The sequence below is a fragment of the Poromitra crassiceps genome (assembly GCF_964638095.1).
Source record: "Poromitra crassiceps genome assembly, chromosome: 3".
Taxonomy (NCBI): Eukaryota; Metazoa; Chordata; class Actinopteri; order Beryciformes; family Melamphaidae; genus Poromitra; species Poromitra crassiceps.
Window position 1 is genome coordinate 48,564,964 of NC_139625.1, and position 22,191 is coordinate 48,587,154.

The 22,191-nt window shown below is 43.7% G+C and overlaps 1 protein-coding gene across 1 annotated transcript in view; it reads left to right on the forward strand.

Annotated features, from left to right (window-relative positions):
- The window catches only part of mipol1 (mirror-image polydactyly 1), a gene marked incomplete at both ends in the record, with an annotated part of 108,077 nt that overhangs the window by 76,613 nt on the left and 9,273 nt on the right, over positions 1-22,191 (forward strand). Inside the window, one exon of the mRNA XM_083633042.1 lies at positions 13,909-14,003. Within this exon, the coding sequence (XP_083489168.1) occupies positions 13,909-14,003 (95 nt within the window). The remainder of the gene's footprint in view (positions 1-13,908; positions 14,004-22,191) is intronic.

A 22,191-nucleotide genomic window follows, 5' to 3' on the forward strand; every position in this document is an offset into this window, starting at 1 on the left:
TATTTAAGCGCCTTTTGCCAGACCAGGAAACCTCCAAACAGCCACGGTAACTCAAAGAGAGAAACAATGATTAATATAACAGAAAATCTCTTCAGTGATGTTGATTATTGTTAATTGTTTGAGGTGTGGTGACTGCAAATGAAATGAACATGTGTAAACAGAAAACTAATGAGGTAATGAGGTGAGTAAATTGAAATAATATTACCATGTGTGGCCTGTGGCCATCACAATCGAACATAATCTCTGATTTGCAGGTACCTGAGCCAGTGCGTGCCGGGCAACTCAAACTTCCTCTTCATTAGATCAAAGGATGCAAAATGACCATCTATGTATAGGTGTCTGATGTAAACCAGACCCTTCTCACTCCAGGCATGGTAGTTTTTGTCTGACCATGGAGCCAAAAAAGAGTGATTGAAACAAATCGTTGTGTTGTCCAAACTGGTAGACTCAAAACACTCCTAACTTGGTTTAGAATTCTGACAGAGTTTTTCATAACAAAACTTAAATGTTGTAAAGTCCCAGGCCTTTCCAGCTTAGAAAATACGGTAACATGGCTGGTAGAGAGGAGTTGGCAATAGAGCTGGCCTCCATTTTCAGCCACAGGGGGGCCCAGAGAGTTAAATTGCCAGGAATCCCTTGCCGCCAAAAGATTAGAGCCCTAACATTGGCAGCCCAGTAGTAGTGCCTAAACACTGGTAAGTCCAGCCCTCCTTCAGACTTGGGTTTTTGCAAGTGAACTTTTGAAATTCTATGATTCTTATAATTCCAGATGTAGGACAGAATTATCGATTCCAGTTCTTTGAAAAAAGACGAGGTAAGGAAGATGGGGCGGCTTTAGCTCAGGAGGTAGAGCGGGTCGGCCAATGATGCAAGGGTTGGCGGTTCGATCCCCGCTCCCTCCCAGCTGCCGTCGCCCTGCGTGGTAGCCTGCCGCCATTGGTGTATGAATGGGTGAATGTAGACTATCTACTGATTCTAAAGCGCTTTTAAAGCGCTATATAAATGCAGACCATTTACCATTTACAAGATGGAAAGGTTTTGACACAGAGGAACCTGGGAAGTGAAACCATCTTAACTGAGTTTATATGGCCAATCATGGACAAAGGCAGGATTTTCCAGTTTTCTATACATTGTTTAAGTCTTAAAGCAAAATCACCAAAATTCAACTTAAATATTAATTTAGGATCTCTGGGTATGGTCAAGTCAAGATAGGTGAGGTGGTACTTTGCCAATTTGAATGGGAGATTTTCCAGGAAACCGGGAGTGAAGACATCAGTGAGAGGCATCAAGTCACTCTTTGTCCAGTTAATTGTGTATCCGGATCGCTTACCGAAGGAGTTGATTCATTCTAGGAGAGGGGGGAGCGATTGTTCTGAGTTATGTAGGTATAATATTATGTCATCGGTAGGGCTGGGTTAAAAAAAAATCGATTCTCCGATTTTGAATCAATTTTTATTTGAATCCTTTGATATCGATTCATATGTCCAGACATAGATTTTTTTTATAAAAAAAAAAAAATCTATAAACATAGGCTATAATATTATAGGCTGTGTGTGGTAGTTGAAACATAGTTTCAAGTTGACGTTTATTTATGTTTGTAGTTGAAACAAAAACATAAATACTGTAGGCTACATAAATGGAAATGATTGATCATTAATATCTGCTTTTAGAAATTATATAGGCTGAAATCAAATCACTGCATAATTGTGAAAGTGTCTTTTTTGACAGATGAAAAGGCTGTTATTTACCCTTTGTCACCACCTGGTGAGTAAATATATGTGTAACTAAAACCATTCAAATTGACAACCAGTCCGCAACTTTTTTTCCCCATGTATTTACCGGTCCTTGGTGCAAAAAAGGTTGGGAACCCCTGTGTTACATAACTGGACAGTCATGTAATTCAGGTTACAGCTCAAAAAACATGTTTTAGTATCACTAACCAAATCGATATTGGAATCGAAACGAATCGAATCAGAACCTTGTGAATCGGAATCGAATCAATTCTTGAAATTTGAACCAATACCCAGCCCTAGTCATCGGTGTACAAACTGATATGCGTCTCATCAATACCCCCGACCTTGAGGGCTGTAATACCTGGGCAGGGAAGAGGGCCAGCAAGAGAGAGCAACCCTGCTGGACCGAGCAAAGTAATGGAAACCTGGTTGACTTATCACCATTTGTTATAACTGAACATGTCGGACTAGCATATACAGTGTGAGCTTTATTCAGGATATGAGTGAATCGCCAAACCTGAATCTGTGTAGTGACTCGGACATATAAGGCCACTCAGCCTCATCAAACACCTTCTGTGCGTCGACTGATAAATTTGCTGCACCACTGGTGTTACTGTGATCTGCGTATATGGTGTTGAGGAGGTGTCTGACATTGAAGAAAGATAACCTATTTGGGATTAACCCTCTCTGGTAGGGGTGAATGATGGATGATACATGTTTATTTAGCTGGGTAGCCAGCATTTTAGTGATTACCATTCTGTCAGTATTCTGGAGCACTATGGGTCTGTAGCTGGCCGGGTCTACTTCTTCCATCCCCATTCTTAAAATCAGGGAGATCTTAGCTTCATACAGTGTTTTAGGCAAGACTCTGTCCTTCTTAGAGTTCGATGTCATTCTGAGGAGGAATGGAGCGAGAATGTCGCATAATTTCTTGTAAAATTCAGCACTGAATCCATCTGGCCCAGCTGCTTTACCTGATGGGAATGATGTAATGCCTAGTTCCTCATTGTGTGGCTCGCGAGACGATGGCGGCTCTCGAAGCTTTAGTTGGCGGCTCTAAGAAATTGCAAAAAAGAAAAATTATTTTTTTGGGGGATTTTTTCCCCCCTGCTCTCCCCAAAATGTCAATAAACCTTTATGGCATATTATTACAATACAACAATACTGGTGTTGACAGATATATAATAATAGAAGTTGCCAAATCATTCAAAACAATAAGCATTTTGCTTTTAGGAGTATTGTGCCAGCGTGCAGCGCTGTTCCAAAACGTGTCAACGTGTGTCGTTGCCTGGGAAACGCACATCCCATAATACAACTGTTCGCATCGCATCCCATAATAGTATGATGATACTTGGGATGCCATTGCGAACATAGATGTGAACAGGTTAGATAAAACTTCAGCGTCGCCAGCGACGGCCCCCACCGTTGCGGTCGGGGTACGTTTCGAAATCCCTCCAGGCCTGAAAGATTTTCTAGGGGAAACTGTGTGTGGAAAACAATAAAACAAAAAAATGGTAGGCAGATGTGCTTGGTTGGGGTGGCTTTTGGTGTTTTGCAGTAAAAGTGGCTCTCCTATTGACGTTGTCCTGCCAGTGCGGCTCTCATCGAAGAAATAGTGAGGATCACTGATGTAATGGCAGAAGTTATCTTCCAATGTGAAATCAGAGTCTAACTCCTCTCTGGCAGCATCACTAAGTTTGGGTGTTTCAAGAGGGTAAAAACGTCACTCAAATCAGATTGAGCGGCATTTTTACCACGCTCAGTACGGATTGGGGGGATGGAGTAAAGGCCTAAACATGGTCGTCCGTCCACCTCGAATTGGAGCCGTCTCGCCGTCTGGCGGCGCCAGCGAGCCCTACATGCTCGGACGCCACTACGCCCTCCCTCCTCCTGTGGAAGCTCCGTGTGAAAATGGCGGAGATTGTGTGCCAGGCAGTCTGAATGAAATTGAATGTAACGTTCCCAATTCTATGTATTATTATTATTATGTATATTAAATTCTAAAAAACGACCCTCAACATTTGGGAAGGCAAAGCCACACAACTAGTTTGTTATAATCTAACGTCATGCTTTGAAAGGCGACTTTACGACGATGAGCCAAGGCAACGGCCAGTCACAACTCTCGTGCAGCTGACGTCACGCACGTATCGTCGCCGTGAAGTCACATTTTCGAGCAGCCCCCGTCAGCCGACGGCGCCCCCTCCCCGTAGGACGGCGCTCCACCTGCCGTCCTACGGGGAGGGTGGGCCGAGGCTCTGACGGACGACCATGTTTAGGCCTTAAGTGATGAAGTCCTAGGTGTGTAGGCTATACCTGGACTGTTTGCGAAATAGATAGGCAGATATGTAAGTCGGCAGCAGACCTAGGATGGATTTGTAAATGAAAATGTACTAGTGCAAAGTTCTGAGCATGGAGAGAGATGACCAGTTGATTAAGGAATACAGAGTACAGTGATGTGTAAGGGGTTTACAGCCAGTTATAAATCTCAGTGCGCCATAATAAACAGCATCCAGCAGATGGAGACAATTAAACTGCGTTCACACCGACCTATTAACGTTTTTCGCTGGCATCGAGTTTACATACAAAGTCAATGCAAACGAGCGATTGAGCGTATATTCGCCCGGGAGAAAAATCGCTGGGCGTCCGAGCGGCAGAGACAGAGCGATAGGGAGAAAATACGCTCATCGCGCCAGATGAAATATCCCAACTCGAGCGAAAATACACTGGCATCAGTCGCTCGCTGTTCAATGCTGATTGGCTGCCGTGTGAGAGCGAGTCAAGGATCACACTGGCTTGGAACAAACCGCTGGTTTATTGTGTGGCAACAAACCGCATTGACAGGCTGACAGCTGACATGAAGTGAAGTCTGTACTACCGGTATGTAGCTCGCGTTAGGAGCATGCTGATAGGCTTAGCTTGTAAACATCTTCGGTGGCTCGTAGTGGACAAACATCATGACATTGCGTAACGTTATAGCCCCCACATGTCTGTCAATTCGTGTGCCTGTTGATGAGCGATTTAAACAGAGCGACAGAGCGATTCCAAAGGGTTGAATCAAGCGACAGAGCGAAAAATAAATATCTCGGTGTGAACACAGCTTTAGCAGACTCATTCATGTACAGAACATCACCATAGTCCAAAAGAGGCAAGAAGGTGGCAGCAACCAATCGTCTCCTTGCATTAAAGGAGAAACAAGATGTATTCCTAAAGAAGAAACCGTGTGTGTTTCAATCTGTTTCTTTAGAAGATTATCAATGTGAATTTAAAGGAAAAGCCATCATCAATTAAAATGCCTAAGTACCTTATTGGAAAAAAGCATGCCTTTGGTTTTGTCTGTGTTTAACACCAATTTGAGATTATATAGGTGTGACTGTAAGACATCAAAAGCAGACTGCAGACATTCAAAAGCAAGAGCAACAGTGCTCGCACAACAGTATAAAATGGTATCGTCCACATAAAGATGAACAGAAGCATTAATACTTTGCCCCATATCATTAATATAAATTATAAAAAGGGTCGGGCCTAAGACCGAACCTTGCGGCACACCATTACAGACATTAAGAATACTGGAGGAGAGATCACCAAACTGCACACACTGTTTACGGTTAGACAGATAATTTGCAAACCAACCAGTTGCTTGAGCTGACAGACCAATATCTAACAGACATATCTATCAGGGGCGACATTACAGAAACTTCCTAAATTCCAAATCCTATCCTAAATGATTGGTAACCATGGTAATTAGAGTTAGGACTTGATTTAGGAAAACACCCATTACAGAACAACAGTTCCTAAGTCAATATTCTCATCCTAATCTAAAATGGGGAAAGCATATTACAGAAGCGTCCCAACTCCCCAAAATCTTAAAAAAGCTCTCCTAACTTTAAGATGCCAGCTATGCTGTCCAGGGGCGGTTTTAGCATCAGACCTTTGGGTGGGCTCAGCCCACCCAAAGGTCATGGACCGCTGAACCCCTATGGGGGTCCGGGGGCATGCCCCCCCGGAAGAAAATTTTGCACAGTTTCAAGTAAAAATGGATCAAGCTGGTGCACTTTGAGATCAAAATGAAGAGACTAGATCTATGAAGAACTACACACATCAATATCTTCTTTACCGTTCTGTGGTTTTACAGCAATGAAAAAATAATTGTTTCCCTATATATACTATATATATTCTGCATACAGGTTACTTATGGTAGAATTATGCTTGCATACATAATACCAAAATCACTTCAGGGGAGTTTCAAGTAAAGTAACATTTTGCTTTGTAGGCAAAACAAAAGTAAAATTAAATCAAAAGGGAACTTCCTAACTTATTGGCTGGAATAAAATTCCGACAAGATAATAATATACTGTAAGCACTAAAGCAGGAGTTTGCAGTCAACTAGTTGAAATTAATATGTGGCAGTATTTGTGGGGGTCAAAATCTATATAGGGTGTACCACCACAAATAGATCAGTGTATGGGAAACACTGACTATTAAATTGTGTGACTAGAAAGACATCAATAAATCTGAGAAAATGTACTTTAATTTTGAACAACAGCACTACAACGGTGGCATTACAAATGGTATTATGAAATTATTGTGGGGAAAAACAAGAATGCCACTTTTTTTCATGAACTTTAACTCTATTGAGTGCCAAGGACGAGTATAGTCGTCAATTCGAATAGTAACGTAGAGTGCCAAAGACGACTAAAGTCGTCAATTGCGTTTTTTGGCGGTGGGACGTGGATCAAAGCCTCGTGCATCTCCTGTAAAAATATTGTAGCTATTGAAGGTGTATAACCTATGTTATGGACCCATTAGGTGGCGACAGTGCTCTCCAGATTAGAGAAAGTTGAGGAAAAAAAGCAGAAAAAGCCCCGTGATGAAAGAGAAACCGATGCATGAGCCAGAGTGGCACAGATTGCTCTGGCTGCCTGGAGCCAACGTTAGCTGCGAACAGCAGTCAATCCGATCCCACAAATGAGCCCCTCTGTCTCTGCTGCATAGTTTCTCCACACGATTAGCCGCCAGAAAATAAAACCAAAGCCAAACCATTCTCATGAGAATGGTTTGGCTTTTCAGTGGGAGCCGGCGCACAAGGCTGAGCGCTCCGAAAATAGACTGGGTGCAGCGCACTTTGAAACGCGCAGCAGAAAGCCTATAATCGGACGCAGCTTCATCCCAGCTCACAACCGAAACCCCAGAAACGCAGACGAACACGAGCCCGATCCAGACTCCCCCGACGAGCGGCCGCCATCCGAACGTGGATCCGTAAGGCAGCAGAGTCTGCCATAGCAGGCAGCAGAGACTCGCCTGACACACGCAGCAGCCAGCAGAGCGAGCAGAGCCACCAGAGACACTCCCATGGAGGAGGAGTTTGGAGTTGAGGGGTGTGTGGGTGCTGTTCAGATGTTTCAGGTCAGAAAATATTAGCTTCAGAGTCAGTGAATGTGCTTGAAATGCTTCATTTCACAAAAGGCTGAATATCTCAGCTTCTAATTTGAAACGCCTGTTTTTGCTGAAAACAACCTATCTTCTCCGGCTCATAACTAAAGAACGGAAAATGGTATCAATAAACTTTTTTTTTGCTGATGATACAATAGAGTCTCCTCGTTCTTTGTGCGTCTTCGGTGTTTACATAGTAATATCACACAATATTCTGTGGGCCTCGAGAAATCACTGAAAACGCTCTGAAACTCTGGCACTGGGAGCGTCCGTTCTCCAAAAGTGGCTGGCACTCAATGAGTTAAGCAGAAAATTAAAAAATAGTTTTAAAGCAAAAATAAATAATAAATAAAGATAATTTTAACAGAAACTGCTACTAATGACCACCATGGATTTGGAGAGAAGAAATTTTTTTTTTTTTTTTTGGGTGGGCTGAGACTATTTTTGGGTGGGCTAAAGCCCACCCAAAAAAGGCCTAGAACCGCCCCTGATGCTGTCCTAACTAATTTACGCTATTTTCAACTGGAACAACAGCCATCTTGCATCTCGTTATAATTTATAGCCTACCTACCTACGCTGCGCTGTTATAGATTTGCAAAACCAACAAAATGTCAACAGGCGCAATTTATTTGCCGAAAGGCTCATGCGGGACCCGAATGACGTTTTGCGTTTTGATGACAGAACGCTCGTTAATCGATACAGACTGCCCCGGGACATGATACTGCAGCTAGCCGAGGAGCTGAGACCTGTGTTGGAGAGACCGACTAGGCCACACGGGGCTCTGCCGGTTTCTGCTATTTTAGCCCATTCCCTCCCTTTTCACCTCCCGCGTGAGGGTGGCTGAAAACGTTCCTAAAAGCACGTCTTTAACCTTTTCTACGGCGGTCACTAAGACCTCCAACTCATCTGCCTTGAAGTTAAATGCCCTTCGTTTTTGGTCCATTGTCCCACAATCTCAAAAATGTTCGACAACAACAACACACATCGTTAGCCTACTAGCTAATAGCAGGCTACTAGCGCTCCTACTTCCCCCGTAAGTTGAGAAGGAGGAGGTGTCTGTTGCTAGTGGTTGCTAGGGTAACAGACAGAAAAGTTGATAACCGATGCTGGATGAGTATTTAGGATTTCCTAACAAGACATAAGATAGGATTTAGCAAGATAAGATAGGATTCCTAAAGTTAGTTAGGATTTGCTTCTGTAATACAAAATCAGAAAAAAACCTATCCCTTGTACCCCCCTCGTCCAGCAGCTGGATCGTAAGGTGTGCTTTGTGTTTATTTTTTTTCTGTGGAAAAAAAAGTCTTGGGAATTTTTTTTTGATTTATCATGGTAATTCACCCTTCCGCCACCCTAAAAAAGTGTTCCTGGCAAAAAGTAAGTGCTATAATCACGTTAGCCCCCCTCGATCCAGCAGCCGGCATATTAAAACCATTAACTCATTGAGTGCCACGGACGTTGATCGACGTCAAAGTAAATAGTGACGTAGAGTGCCACGGACATCGATCGACGTCAAATGCGTTTTTTGACGGTGGGACGTGGATCAAAGCCTCCTGGATCTCCTGTACAAATATTGTAGCTTTTGGAGGTGTATAACCTATTTTACAGACCCATTAGGTGGCGACAGTGCTCTGCAGATTAGAGGAAGGTCTGGAAAACTGCAGGAAAAACCCCCGTGATCAAAGAGAAACCGCTCATGCTGCAGCCAGAGCCATATAGATGGCTCTGACTGCAGCTTGGCTGCAGCTGATGTTAGCTGCCAACAGCAGTCAATCCGCGGACACAACTGAGCTCCTCTGCCTCTGTCTGTCTGTCTGCATAGTTTCTTCACACGATTAGCCGCCAGAAAGGCAGCACCCGACGCCGAAGGGCCAAACCTTTCCATGCAGTCCGGTTTGCCATTTCCTTGTCGCGCTGGGAGCCGGCGCAAAAAAACGGAGGCTCCGAAAATAGACTGGGTGCGTGTGGGGAGGAGTTTGCAGCTGAGGGGGGGAGAGGGGGGTGGGGCACGCATGCACCACACAACTACACCACGTCACTACATCAGAAAATATTATCTTCAGACTCAGAATGTGCTTGAAATGCTGCATTTCACAAAAGGCGGAATAACTCAGCTTCTAATTTGAAAAGTGTCTTTTTGCTCAAAACAGCCTATCTTCTCCGGCTCATAACTAAAGAACGGAAAATGGGATCAATAAACTTTTTTTTGTAGATGATAGAAGAGAGTCTCATCGTTCTTTGTGCGTGTTCGGTGTTTACATAGTAATATCACACAATATTCTGTGGGCCTCGAGAAATCACTGAAAACGCTCTGAAACTCTGGCACTGGGAGCGTCCGTTCTCCAAAAGTGGCTGGCACTCAATGAGTTAAAACCACTTTTTTGAGACCTCCAGGAAATTTTTACAAAATTAATCTATTTTATTTTTTTCAGCGGGCATCCTGGACCAAACACCTTTAAATTTGACCTTAATATCTAACCTTGGAGTTGGTTGAACATTTGGTGGAGTTACAAGCCTTCAAAATCCATTGCATATTTTTCCCATTGATTTCAATGTTAACTCATTCTCTGCCAGGGTCATTTCGGTCTGTGTGCTCCCAGTGCCAGGATTTTGAGCATATTTCCTGATCTTCCAGGACCCACAGAATATTCTGTGCTAGGATTAAAATTACACAACATATCTCACAATAAAGCAGAGACTCTCTTCTTACCCCTTGTAAAAAACTGAAACTCTACCATGTTTCCTTGTTTAGTTACAAGCAGTGGAAGTTAGCTTGTTTTCACTAAAAATGCCCTCCTTGGAACAGAAATAGGAGAAAAAGAGGTTTTTAGTGAAGGACACCGTTTCAAGCAGAACTCTCTTTTGAGCCTTTTATTTTTTGCCTCAGTGACACATCAGACACATTATACAGTATTTGTTTTCCCAAATAAATAAATAAAAAATAAAAAATAAGAGAATGTATTTGAGGGAGCTGTGTCGGTCCATCCCGCCCAGTGAGCGGCTACAGAGAGAGAGAGAGAGAGAGAGTCTGGCCCCTGGGGTTTCTTGACAGATGAGGCTTGGCCGCAGTATTTATCAAAGTATGATAAATATGTGCACAAAATCAAATAAATAATTTACTTTTACAGTTGCCATGTGGATTTTTAGCTTAGCTTGATAAAAGCATAAACAAATGGAACGAACCCTTATGTGGTCACACTCACACACACTCTCTCTCTCTCTCACACACACACACACACACACACACACACACACAGGAATAACGAGTGCTGTAACGTTACCTGCTGTCACGTTACCTCTCATAACTAACGTTAGCACAGAAGATCACACAATAGCTATGTTAGTGCTGTAAACTTTGAAATGTTTATGTGACACATGTTTCGCCTTGGTTGCTGGGGACGGGTGTGTGACGCGGTTTGACGCGTTTGACGTATCCATGTGATTCCCCCTCCCTTGAGTGTGACAGAGCTCTCCCTTGAGAGGGAGAGCTGGCAAGAGGAAACGTGAAGCGAGTCATGCCGGCGGCATAAGTTATAAACAATGCGTGACAATTATACTCGAATGTTGTGTGTGTGATCATCTCAAACGCGATACAAAACATAGGCTACTTTTTACCATCGTCATCGCTCTCTCCAAGTGGCACCCATTTCTCCTCCTCCGATTCATCTGTGTCAGACGGATCAGAACGCTGTGAAGGGGAGCCTTCGTCGCCATGGCGCTCCGTCGTGGAGCAACAACAAAAACGCCGGCGTCTTCCTCGCCATCGTCGCCATATCCGAGAACTCTGAGTCGGACTCTGTTTCGACCACAGGCTCCACCCATAAATACTAAACTAGCGGGTTCCTTTTATCAGTTTGACCTGAAACAATGTCACAGGCTGGGAAAGTGTCTGATGTAATGTAAACAGCCAAAACATGAAAGTACGTCCGAGTACGTCTTTGGCACAGAACGCCATTGTTAAAAGTACGTCCGGGTACGTCTTTGGCAGAGAATGAGTTAACTAACGTTACCAATTTGTTTGTCAAATGCAACGTTCCAAGTTAGCTTGGTTTCACGCTTTTAATTTGAAGGCCGAAATGGGAAATGGTTTGAGTAGAATGAATTGACACTGGTCTGTCAATTCTATCATTTCACACGTACCATTTCCCTTTTTCGCCTTCAAATTAAAAGTGTAAAAACAATGAAACGTTCGCCTGTGAAGCCTCGACCTGTTTGGATTATAGTTAGAGAAAACAGCCATCAGCCATGCAGTTTTATATTAATTTATTGCCAAATGCTTTGGGAAACAACTTCATCAAGCTTGGTCAGAAAAGGTCTGTCTATTCAATGGAAACAGCACCAGTGCGACCTGTCGCGTGCGATGCTACCTTCAAGAATGAGGACGTCTGAAACAAGTTATTTTTTAATGCAAAAATACAAAAAAAAAAATCCGACTCCCATCTACTTTCCCCAAAAATAATTATTTTTCTGATCTTACACCTCTCAGCTCGAGTCAAGACATCAAATTTGTAGCTTCTATTGTGTTTGGCCCCGCCCCACTATTTGATCAGTGCTGGCATAGCAGCCAATTGCATGCAGTTTAACATGAAATACACAGTACAGTGGTCGTCATAGCAACATGTCACATGACCTGGGAACCCGGATTTTCCTGTGCAGACTACTGATTTGAAGCCTTTAGACCGAGATTGATGGATCAATGAAGCTAGCTTATGTTTTTTGTGAAAATTAGCTGGCAGTCGAAAATTAGCAGTTTCATGATTTTTTCTGAAACTTACCTTCATTGAAAATATGTCCGTATCTCCGCGCTCGTTCGTCGTAGCGACTCGGCAATAGCATGACTGGAATCGGCGTCGAAATTTGACTCTAGATCTCTAATATCGTTGTGTTCTGTAGCTTTCTAGAGCTCCCGGTTTGAGGTGCGCTCAAAGCACCGATGCACAGTGAATCCAATGCTGTGAAACGAGGCTCTTTCTCGGCTAATGTTGCTGTAGGGGCCGCTGCGGATGACTGCCTGTCTTGGCCGCACCGTTTGAGGAGGAGAAGCAGGTCACCACAGGCCAGTCACCCAGATGTCAAAGATCGCTCATGAACAACATCCGGGTCGTCTTCCAGATACTTCCTGTGGACTTCCGTGTCACAGAGCCGGCGCGTTTCGTCATTTATCGATCATATCTGGCGGATGCGCAGACAGGCAAAAAATATGGATGGATAATAAGGATTGCAATTCTCAAAAGATGAAATAAGTAAGAAAATAATTCCTCCGCGAAAAATGTGACAAATCCAAGGCTAAAATAATCCCACAGGGGGATATCCAGGTGGCATTGATGGGAAGGCAAAAAAAATCATATTTTGTCTTTTCTACTGTAAATTTGATTGTACAGTAAGTACAGTAAACTGGCATTTGAGGGGTTAAAATTCTGAGTAAGCATGAAATGTTGATATGAGGTATGAGGGATGAAGTTACCAATGGATAAGAATCAATATAAAAATCATAATAATAATTATAATAATTATTATGAATATAAGTAAGGGATAATGTATACTGAGCCGGTGATTACTGTGGAAATAATGACCGACAGGTGAATGATTTAGCCCGACGCGCAGCGGAGGGCTTAATATTCACCTGAAGGTCATTATTTCCAGTAATCACCGGCTCAGTATACATTATCCCGCTTAGAACACGGCCTACAACTAAATCATTCAATAATCTGACAAAAATAATTATTCAAATTGATTTTTTAATAGCGTTTTCAACACAAAGCGGTTTCATTCGTAGCCTAATTGGCACACAAGACACCACAGCTGCAACTGGTTGGCCTAATTAGTAGCGTCTGCGGACAAAATGCTCTTACCAACTGATTAATCCAGGTGTGGCAGAGCAGCGGTCGGTTGTCGAGAAATAATGACCGGTGAATATTGTTGATTGACCAATCAGAATCGAGTATTCGAGAGAGCCGTGTTCTAACAAATAACTATTGACTATCAATATCCAGCTGCTGGATGAGGGAGTGCAACAGGCAAAAAATATAAGGGGGGTACAAGGTTATTAACTAGTCCTATCCTAACTTAAGACATAAGATAGGGAGTTTCTGTAATGTGGCCCCAGGTCACCATCAGACAGACCATCAGAGATGAGCCCTATGAGGGTGGTGTCATGTTAAATGGGTGATATCATACATCGACAGGCTCAAGGGGCTTTCCTGCAGGCACGTCGTTGTGAAAATATCTGTTTTGGAATGATCAGATGAGATGAAATTGGAAAATCAGTTTTGTGGGTGCCCTCTCAGTGACCAGCCAATCAGCGTGATTTCTCTACCAGCTGACGAGCCAATCAGAGTGATTTTTCTCACTGACAGCCCATCCCCGATTCAAACAGGCTGCAAGCTTGGGCTTTGGCAGAGGAAGCCACAGAAGTGATACTAAAAGCTGTAGTTGACAACTGTACGGAGGGTGCATTTTTAAATACGGTAACTCACCCGTTTAGAGTAAAATAGAGAGAGATAGATAGTGTGATTGACAGGTCTGTCCAGTGATCGCGCAGCTCGCCGATCATGGAGCTATAGCAGGCGGAGCACCGACCACACTTGCGTTTCAAAACGGAAGTCCCAAAACCAATGGGTGACGTCAGGCTGACTCAGTCCATAGTTTTTAGACGGTCGATGTATTCAGCATGCTGAATTGGCCGAAAAGACTAGGGCCACAGACGCTCACCGACAGGGCTTAACTGACAGTATTTTCCTCCCTTCAGGGTGAGCTTCTGAGGCTCCAGAGAGAGAGAGACTGTGCACTGGAAGACAGACAGCGACTGGAGGAGGAGCTACAGACAATACGGGCCTATCACAGGTCAGACACCCAAAACACCCAATCAGATTCACAGGATTCCTACGCAGGTGTGGAAACTCTGGAAAAGTATAAAAAATGTATTTGATCATTTCCTGGTCTGGGATAGTTTGGGGATTAAAAACAAAAGTCTGGAAAATGTGATTCAGGTCCACACCAAAATCACATCCAGTCAAGAACATAGGTCAGGGGTACTCAATTAAAATTCAAAGCGGTCCAGTTAGAGAAGATTTCCTCAAGCAAAGGTCCGGAGCATCATAATGTAGCTTGCGTTATGATTCAGTGCCATTGAACTTAGGCTACTTCAATGATTTAATCTGGAAGATTTCAGTTTTCTTATCCCTGACAACACCTATGGCCGTGAGCAGTAATTGCAGGTGAGATCCCAACAGTGGTATGTGACGTGAAGGTTTTTTTTCTTTCTCTCCTTAATGCATTCAAGTTGGCCAGTGGGGGCGGTAATGCAACACTTGGATGCCAACCGCCACACAACTCAAAAGAAGAAGTTGGTCAGCGGTGCATTATTATGGATCCCACTGGAGATCGCTATGACACGTGGACGGCTTTTGTGTGTGTGTGTGTGTGTGTGTGTGTGTGTGTGTGTGTGTGTGTGTGTGTGTGTGTGTGTGTGTGTGTGTGTGTGTGTGTGTGTCTCTGAGAGCATAAGAACGCGGAAGCAACAGCTGGGTGATGGGAGACACATCAAGAACTGTGCGCCGCTTGTGATATCTTTTTGTTTTTGTTTTTTTGTTTGGCGGGCGGGGAAAGTGTCGCCACAGACACAAGTTCATAAATGTTGCAATACAGAGAGATGCAATGGCTTTCATCAATGGGCCATAGGCTCAATCACCATTGTGTTAACTCAGTTGGCGATATATAGTGACTTTACAGACATTTATTTACATGAAAATCTTCCGGATTATCACTTTCAGTAGCCTAATAGTGTCTGTATGTAGTCAACGACTGAAAATAAACATCAACAATGTTTATTTACAGTTTTGATATTTAATTGGATTAATTATAAATAACTAGCCTACTATAATAATAAATAAATGTTATTTTCTCATTTCAAGTAAAATAATGGCTGGATTTAAAAATAACATACAACCAGTGTTGGGGGTAACGCGTTACAAAGTAACGCATCACTGTAATCACATTACATTTGTCGGTAACGAGTAGTGTAAGGCATTATGGTTCCTAAATCCAGTACCGTAAATTCCGGACTATAAGGCGCACCGGTCTATAAGCCGCACCTTCAAAGGTGACTATTTTTTTCTTATATAAGCCGCACCGGACTATAAGCCACGGGTGTTTTAATGGTATTTTTTGTTTTTTTTACAGTGCACACAGTGTCCGCGGTGTGGTGAAAAGAGGGCAAGAGAGGAAATTAAAACAGAAGTGGATTTATAGTTAGAAAGAGTGCTAAAGAAGAGAGAATTCCGTTTTTTATTTTTTTTATTTTAGTTACTCACAGTACTATTGACCAGTCCAACTCAAAAGATATTCGGCAGTTTCACTTTGAGCTCTTGTTCCGCCCCTGTCCATCAATGGTTATGACGAGTCTCGCTGGGTACAGTACGCCAAAGCGATATCCATTGACTTTAACCTTTTCGATGATGCTGTTGTATGTTGCGCGTTTCTGTTGCACCAACGCGGAGAGGTCCTGCCGGACGAAAAAGCGCGTACCCTCCCAGGTGAGGGGCTTCTTCCCCGCAGCCTGGAGGATGAGTTGACGGTCGGGCCAGCGGAGTAGGCAGATGAAGATGGCCCTCGGTGGCAGGCCGGGGTCTGGACGTGGCCGAGGCGCCCGGTGTGCCCTGTCCACCTCTGGTGGTTTCTCGCCTTCCTTCAGGTCCAGGATGTAACACAGGATTTTGCCACGAAAGCGTCCATGTCACCAATCTCAGCTCCCTCTTTTACATTGATCAGGCGAATGTTATTTCTTTTACTCCTGCTGATTAAGTCATCAACCTGCGTGTGCAGCGTTTCGATGTTTTTGCATTTTATCCACTTTCGGACTCACTGTGTTGTTTTTGTCCTCCAGTGCGCTGATGCGCTTTTCCGCATTAGAAACTCTTCACGGTTGCATTATTTTCTTTAGTGAGTGAGTGGATGGACTTCTGCACGTTTTCAAACTTGTTTTCAAGCTGCTCAAACCTCTGAGCGATGTCGGACTTAATCGATAGTGTTTCACGGAGTAAAAGTTTAGCCCAAGCCGTGTATCTCCAGCCTCCAGCAGGTGAGTCATTTCCTCATTCATGGCGGTGATTTCTTCGTCTTTTTCTTTCTGCGTACCTGTGTTGTGTTATGTTATGTTATGTTATGTTGTTAAAAGAGGGCAAGAGAGGAAATTAAAACAGAAGTGGATTTATAGTTAGAAAGAGTGCTAAAAAAGAGAGATTTTTTTTTTTTTTTTTTGGAAAAAATCCATAGATAAGCCGCACCGTTATATAAGCCGCAGGGGCCAAAAAAGGCCAAAAAACGGGGAAAAAGCCGCGGCTTATAGTCCGGAATTTACGGTAATCACATTACAGTTACTAATCAAACACCTGAGTCGTGTTACATAAATTCTTAAATTTTCAGCAGGATCGGGTTTGAATCTGCAGGATTATGCAGAAAACATCACACATGCTTTCATTCACTTGATTGCGCGACGCAAGAGCTGACTGCGAGTGAGGCGGCTTTGTGTGGCTAGAATGGATGGGCTGGGGGGAGGGGAGGAGTGGCGATTGGTTAGGTTTTAGACATGAGGAGTTGGTTCGTCCCTCCAGCCGATCCATTGTGGGATAACTTCCTGAAACTACGGTGTACATAATGGCTCAACATTTGTAAACAGAGTGACGTAAGGAAAATGGCAGCGCGCAATCTCCAACTTTTGACAGGTGGATTATGCACATACTACGAATTTGTTGCACGAAAGGACAGTCTTGAGCGCAGCGACGAGCAGCCCCCCTCCCTGCACCTGTCAAATCCATCGGCTCTCCACGGTGCTTCTGGTGGGGCATGTACGTCATCCGAGGTCGAACCCCGGCCTCAACATTTTGCGTCTCCTGTGATGACCATGGAGATGGAGATGGTCCTCCAAAGCGCATTCTCTAGATGGCAGACGGTGGCAGAGCAAAGAGGACTTCTTGGCCTTGGTCCAGACCTTCGGATCCGCCCACTCCACGGAGTTGAGTTTGGCTGTTTCTGGTCTGGCATCATTATGCAAATGCATTTTCTTCAGTTTCACCAGCGATTCACCAATCAGCACCGAGGGGAACTAACGATTGGCCAATCAGCATCAATGAACAGCCCAACAGGCCAGACTAAATCGTTTTCGAGTGCGCTGAGGTGTAACGGCAAAAACAACAGTGGCTGCGGCCGCCACCTGCTATCGAGGCTGTTTCAAATTGATTAAAAGTATCAATTACTTTGAAATCCGAAAGGCACACTGCTTGAAAGACATTTATTCAAAGGGGAGATTTTTATTTTTATTTTTTATTTTTGCGTTCTCCCAACTGGAGTAACTAACGTGAGATTCAGGCGACCAATCTAGTGATTGGTTAGGGAGAATGGAATTCCCCTGTGGGAATCCCCTCATATAAATTGGTTAAACAGGGGGCAGTCTCTGACTAGAAGATGGAAATGAGTGTATGGAGCTGACAATTCAGTCTGATATCAGGCTAATGACTTCTGGCACTGAGAGCCTCAGATGGTGGAAAAGTGGAGAGAGCGCCTTCACCAAGAGCAGTTCTCTAGTTAGAGTGCTGTCTGAAGAATCTATATCATCCTTTGAACCACAAGAGGCAGAGGAAGGTGGAGACACGGTGGGAGATGAGCTCGCTTCTCTGGGTTTCAAAAATAAGTACCAGCACATCTCTGACCTCGTTGCCAACATGCTCCGTGGATACACTGTGTAAATGTAACCAGAGCACTAAGGCCCGGACAAAAAGTAGTTACCAGACAACGCCACTCTGGGAATTTCACCCAGAGAATATCACAATAGAGTTCAAAACACCCCAACATCAGGTTTGATAAAGGAATGGAGCAGAGACGTGCATTTCCAGGTTCAACAAAATATGTTTTATTTATTTTGTTGTTCAGGTAACCTGCCAATTAAATATTTGCTCAAATCAGCTGCATATTTGTTGTAATGGCAACATGCCAATTAAATGTTGTTTCACAAGCAGCTGCAAGAGAAGAGTGCAGTTAAAACAATTTCTTTATTATAAATCAGATTAAAAATGATCAAAATAGACTAAAATTACCAGTACAGCAGGGGGTGCCAGTGGAGTCCACAGGTGGGAGGGGGGGTGAGTGAGGGGGAAGAGGGTCAGGGGGTTGCACCACCACCAATAAACTGAAAGCACACTCACTGCAAAGCAAAACACAGGTTAAGAGCACACAAAACAAAGCACCACAAATTATAATATGCACTAAGGGGACCCAGGATAAGCCCACACCCAGTGACCAACCACCTGCAGAACTATGGCGCCCTCCATGCTGTAACTGGCAAAATGGAATGTCTAAAATAATGATCAATTGGCTTAAACTTTTGTTCTTCCTTGATCTTAAAATAAGTCCACACAGCTGAGGTGACAGTGCAGCGTTGTGGACGCACGTACATTACTGTTCACGAGCTGCTCATCTGTGTTTTAGTGTCGTGGCTCCTGACACGTCTCTTTACAGCATGTCGCTCAAACTTTACTAAGCATTTACGTGATAGTTTTTAGGCTAATGGATCTTTACCCCAATGTCTGATCCAGTCATTTTGGCCCGATACTGAGTATCAGATCGGCACATCCCTTATACGTGTGTGTGTGTGTGTGTGTGTGTGTGTGTGTGTGTGTGTGTGTGTGTGTGTGTGTGTGTGTGTGTGTGTGTGTGTGTGTGTGGGGAAAGAGAGAGAATAAATAGAGGGCTGCTGGTGAACTCTGAACACTGTTGACACTATGCTGTGTGTGTGCGCGCGTGTGTGTGTGTGTGTGCGTGCGTGTGTGCATGTGTTTGCACAGAGGATTCCCTCTCCTCTCCTTTGTGCCCAGATACGACCAATCAGATGAAAGGAAATAAAGAATGTAAAGGAGAGAGAGAGAGAGGTAAACACAGACCGACGTTTAGCTCCAAGAATGTAAGAATGCAAACATCACTGTGTGTGTGTGTGTGTGTGTGTGTGTGTGTGTGTGTGTGTGTGTGTGTGTGTGTGTGTGTGTGCGCGTGCGCGTGCGTGCGTGTGTGCGTGCGTGTGTGTGTGCGCATGCGTGTGTGTTCAGAGTCTCCCTGTTGGTTGAAAAGCATCATAAAGAGACTAGCGGGGTGGGAATTGCAGAGTGACTCACGATGCGATACAATCACGATACTTGGCCCTCGATAAAGATGATATGATACCGCGATTATGCGATAATCGATACATTGCAGGATATTTCATGTATGATACATCACGATATCTGTGTAACTGAAAAGGGAAAAAAATACCTCTAGAAGTCAAATAGCAGGAATTATGTATTCATAGAATATAAACAATGTACAACAAAGTGCATACTGTAACTGCCCTATACAGTTCCTCAGTCTACCGACATGGCAACTACTTGGATTAAAAGTTCCTCAGACTGCAGCTTGTCGTGTTAACTCTTCAGTGCCCATACCTGACAATGACATTCAGCTCCCGGACAAACTTAACACCTTCTATACAAGGTTTTAAGTCACCAGTCCCACCCCCCTCACCCCTCCTCCACCCCCCTTTTCACATCCAAGAGGAAGAGGTGAGGGCCACTGTCAAGACGCTCAAGAAAAAGAAAGCAGCGGGCCCAGATAATAGTAGTAGTAGTAGTACAGAATGTAAAATCCACATAAAAAAGGGGGGGGATGGAGTACAGTTGGAGTGCCCAACTGTACTCCATCCCTGTGCTGCAGAACTGGCCCCTGTCTTCACCAACATGTTTAACAACTCCCTCCATCAATGTTCATTGCCCCACTGTTTCAAACAATCCACCATCATCCCCGTGCCAAAACCCAGCAACATCTCCTGCCTGAATGACTACAGACCGATTGTCCTTACATCCATGGCCATGAAGTCATTTGAGCGCATCATCCTCACCCACCTCAAAACCAGCACCACCCCCCTCATGGATCCATATTAGTTTGCATACAGAGCCAACAGGTCTGTGGAAGACACAGTCAACACAGCCACCCATCACCTGCTGCAGCACCTGGAAACCCCCAACACCTACACCCACATTTTGTTCATGGACTTCAGCTCTGCATTCAACACAATCAACCCGGTCAAACTCATCAATAAACTACTGGACATGAACATTGACCCCTGCATCTGTCACTGGATCCACAGCTTCTTCTGGAACAGACAATAGAAGGTAAAAATCAACATCATCACATCTCACCCTCTGTACCTCAGCACAGAGCCCCCCAGTCAACATCTATAAATATGCAGATGATACAACCATCATAGGCCTCATCACAAACAACAATGAAACTGAATACCGTGCACTGATCAACCAAGCAGTTACCTGATGCACAGACAATAACCTCCTACTCAACTAATCAAAAACCCAAGAACTCATCATCGACTTCAGATGACACCACAAACCTACTCGCTGTCCCCAAATCGTGCTTAAAAACTAAAGGGGACAGAGCTTTAGCTGTTAGCGCTCCTCAGTTGTGGAACGACCTGCCCGAGGAGCTTGCCAAATCTGGATCGTCTTTTAAATCACTTCTCGAGACTCATTTATACAGAAAAGCTTTTTTATAAACTTTGTTTTATTGTTATTTTACTCTTTATCTAGTCTACTTTTATTCTCATGTATTGTGTTTTACTGCCTGCTTTTTACCTGCTTTTTCACACACTGTATATTTTTATTGTTGTTTTATGTTCATTGTTAAGCACTTTGTAACGTTGGTTTTGATAAGTGCTCTACAAATAAACTTTAATATTATTATTATTATTATTATCATTAAAGAACAGTAAAAAGGGCAAGAAAAATAATTTCTGACCCCACTCACCCAGCACACCAGCACTTAACTTGTCTATAGATGGTACATCTGTTGAGCAAGTCATGAAAACAAAACTACTGGGAGTTAAATTGGATAACTTACTGTCCTGGTCTGACCAAATTGATAACATTGTCTCTAAGATGGGCAAGGGCATCGCTGTTGCTAGGAAATGTTCACCATATGTTCCACCCTCTGTTATGTTTGAAGTTGTGCGGTCTCTTGCTCTATCTCATCTGGAGTACTACTGCCCGGTCATTTGGGCTAGTGCTGCTGAGAAACATATTAAAAAACTTCAAATTGCACAGAACAGAGCAGCCAGATTAGTGCTTCATTGTTCCTTTCGGGCTAATGTGATGAAAATGCATAAACGACTATCTTGGCTTACTGTGGAGGCCAAGCTAAAATATAGTCTATTGTCATTCATGCAAACTGTCATTTGGAAAAAAACACCACATTTTCTATGTGAAAAAATAGTACATGCTAGTTTCTGTCATCGGTTTAACCCGCTTCAAGTGAGTACTGAGGCCTGTACTACAAAGCCAGTTTAGTGGTTTAGCGAGGTAACTTCAGGTTTAAACCTGGTTTGGCCGTACTACAAAGCAAGTTAACTTCTTACCGACATATATTTCCATAGCAACTTATGCTTCACACTTAACCTGGTCCGTAGCAGGTTAAGTTGCAAGGATAAGATTAGACCTTAAAGCAGCTACGAGCAACTTTTTCGATTGTTATTAAACAGTATAAATTTAATATCAATGCATCACATCTTACCTCTAATAGTCGACGAGAGCAACGCAGAGTAGTCTCGCTTGAACCCCGAGTGAATCGGCCAGTGTTAGTGTGTCTGTAGCCAGGGCAGATCAGGAAGTGAAATGAAACGGTTTGCAGCAGCCACTTCGGCCATAACCACAAAATAACTTCCAAAAACCTGTTAGAATATAACGAGAGATGTTCCCGCGAGTATGCGTGGCGTTCACATTGTTTATGTTATGTTGCTAGGCAGCGCAAACGGCGTTGGAAGGCAGCTGCGTTTCACTTCCTTGTTTCACTTCCTTGTTTCACTTCCGGGTTACCCGGTCCGGTCGCTCTAGAGAGCCCCCTGTTGGCGCGAGTTTAGACAGACTATAGACTTAATAATCACCTAAGGGAGCAATCTCAGATACACACGGCTTTGGTCTCGTCGACTATTAGAGGTAAGATG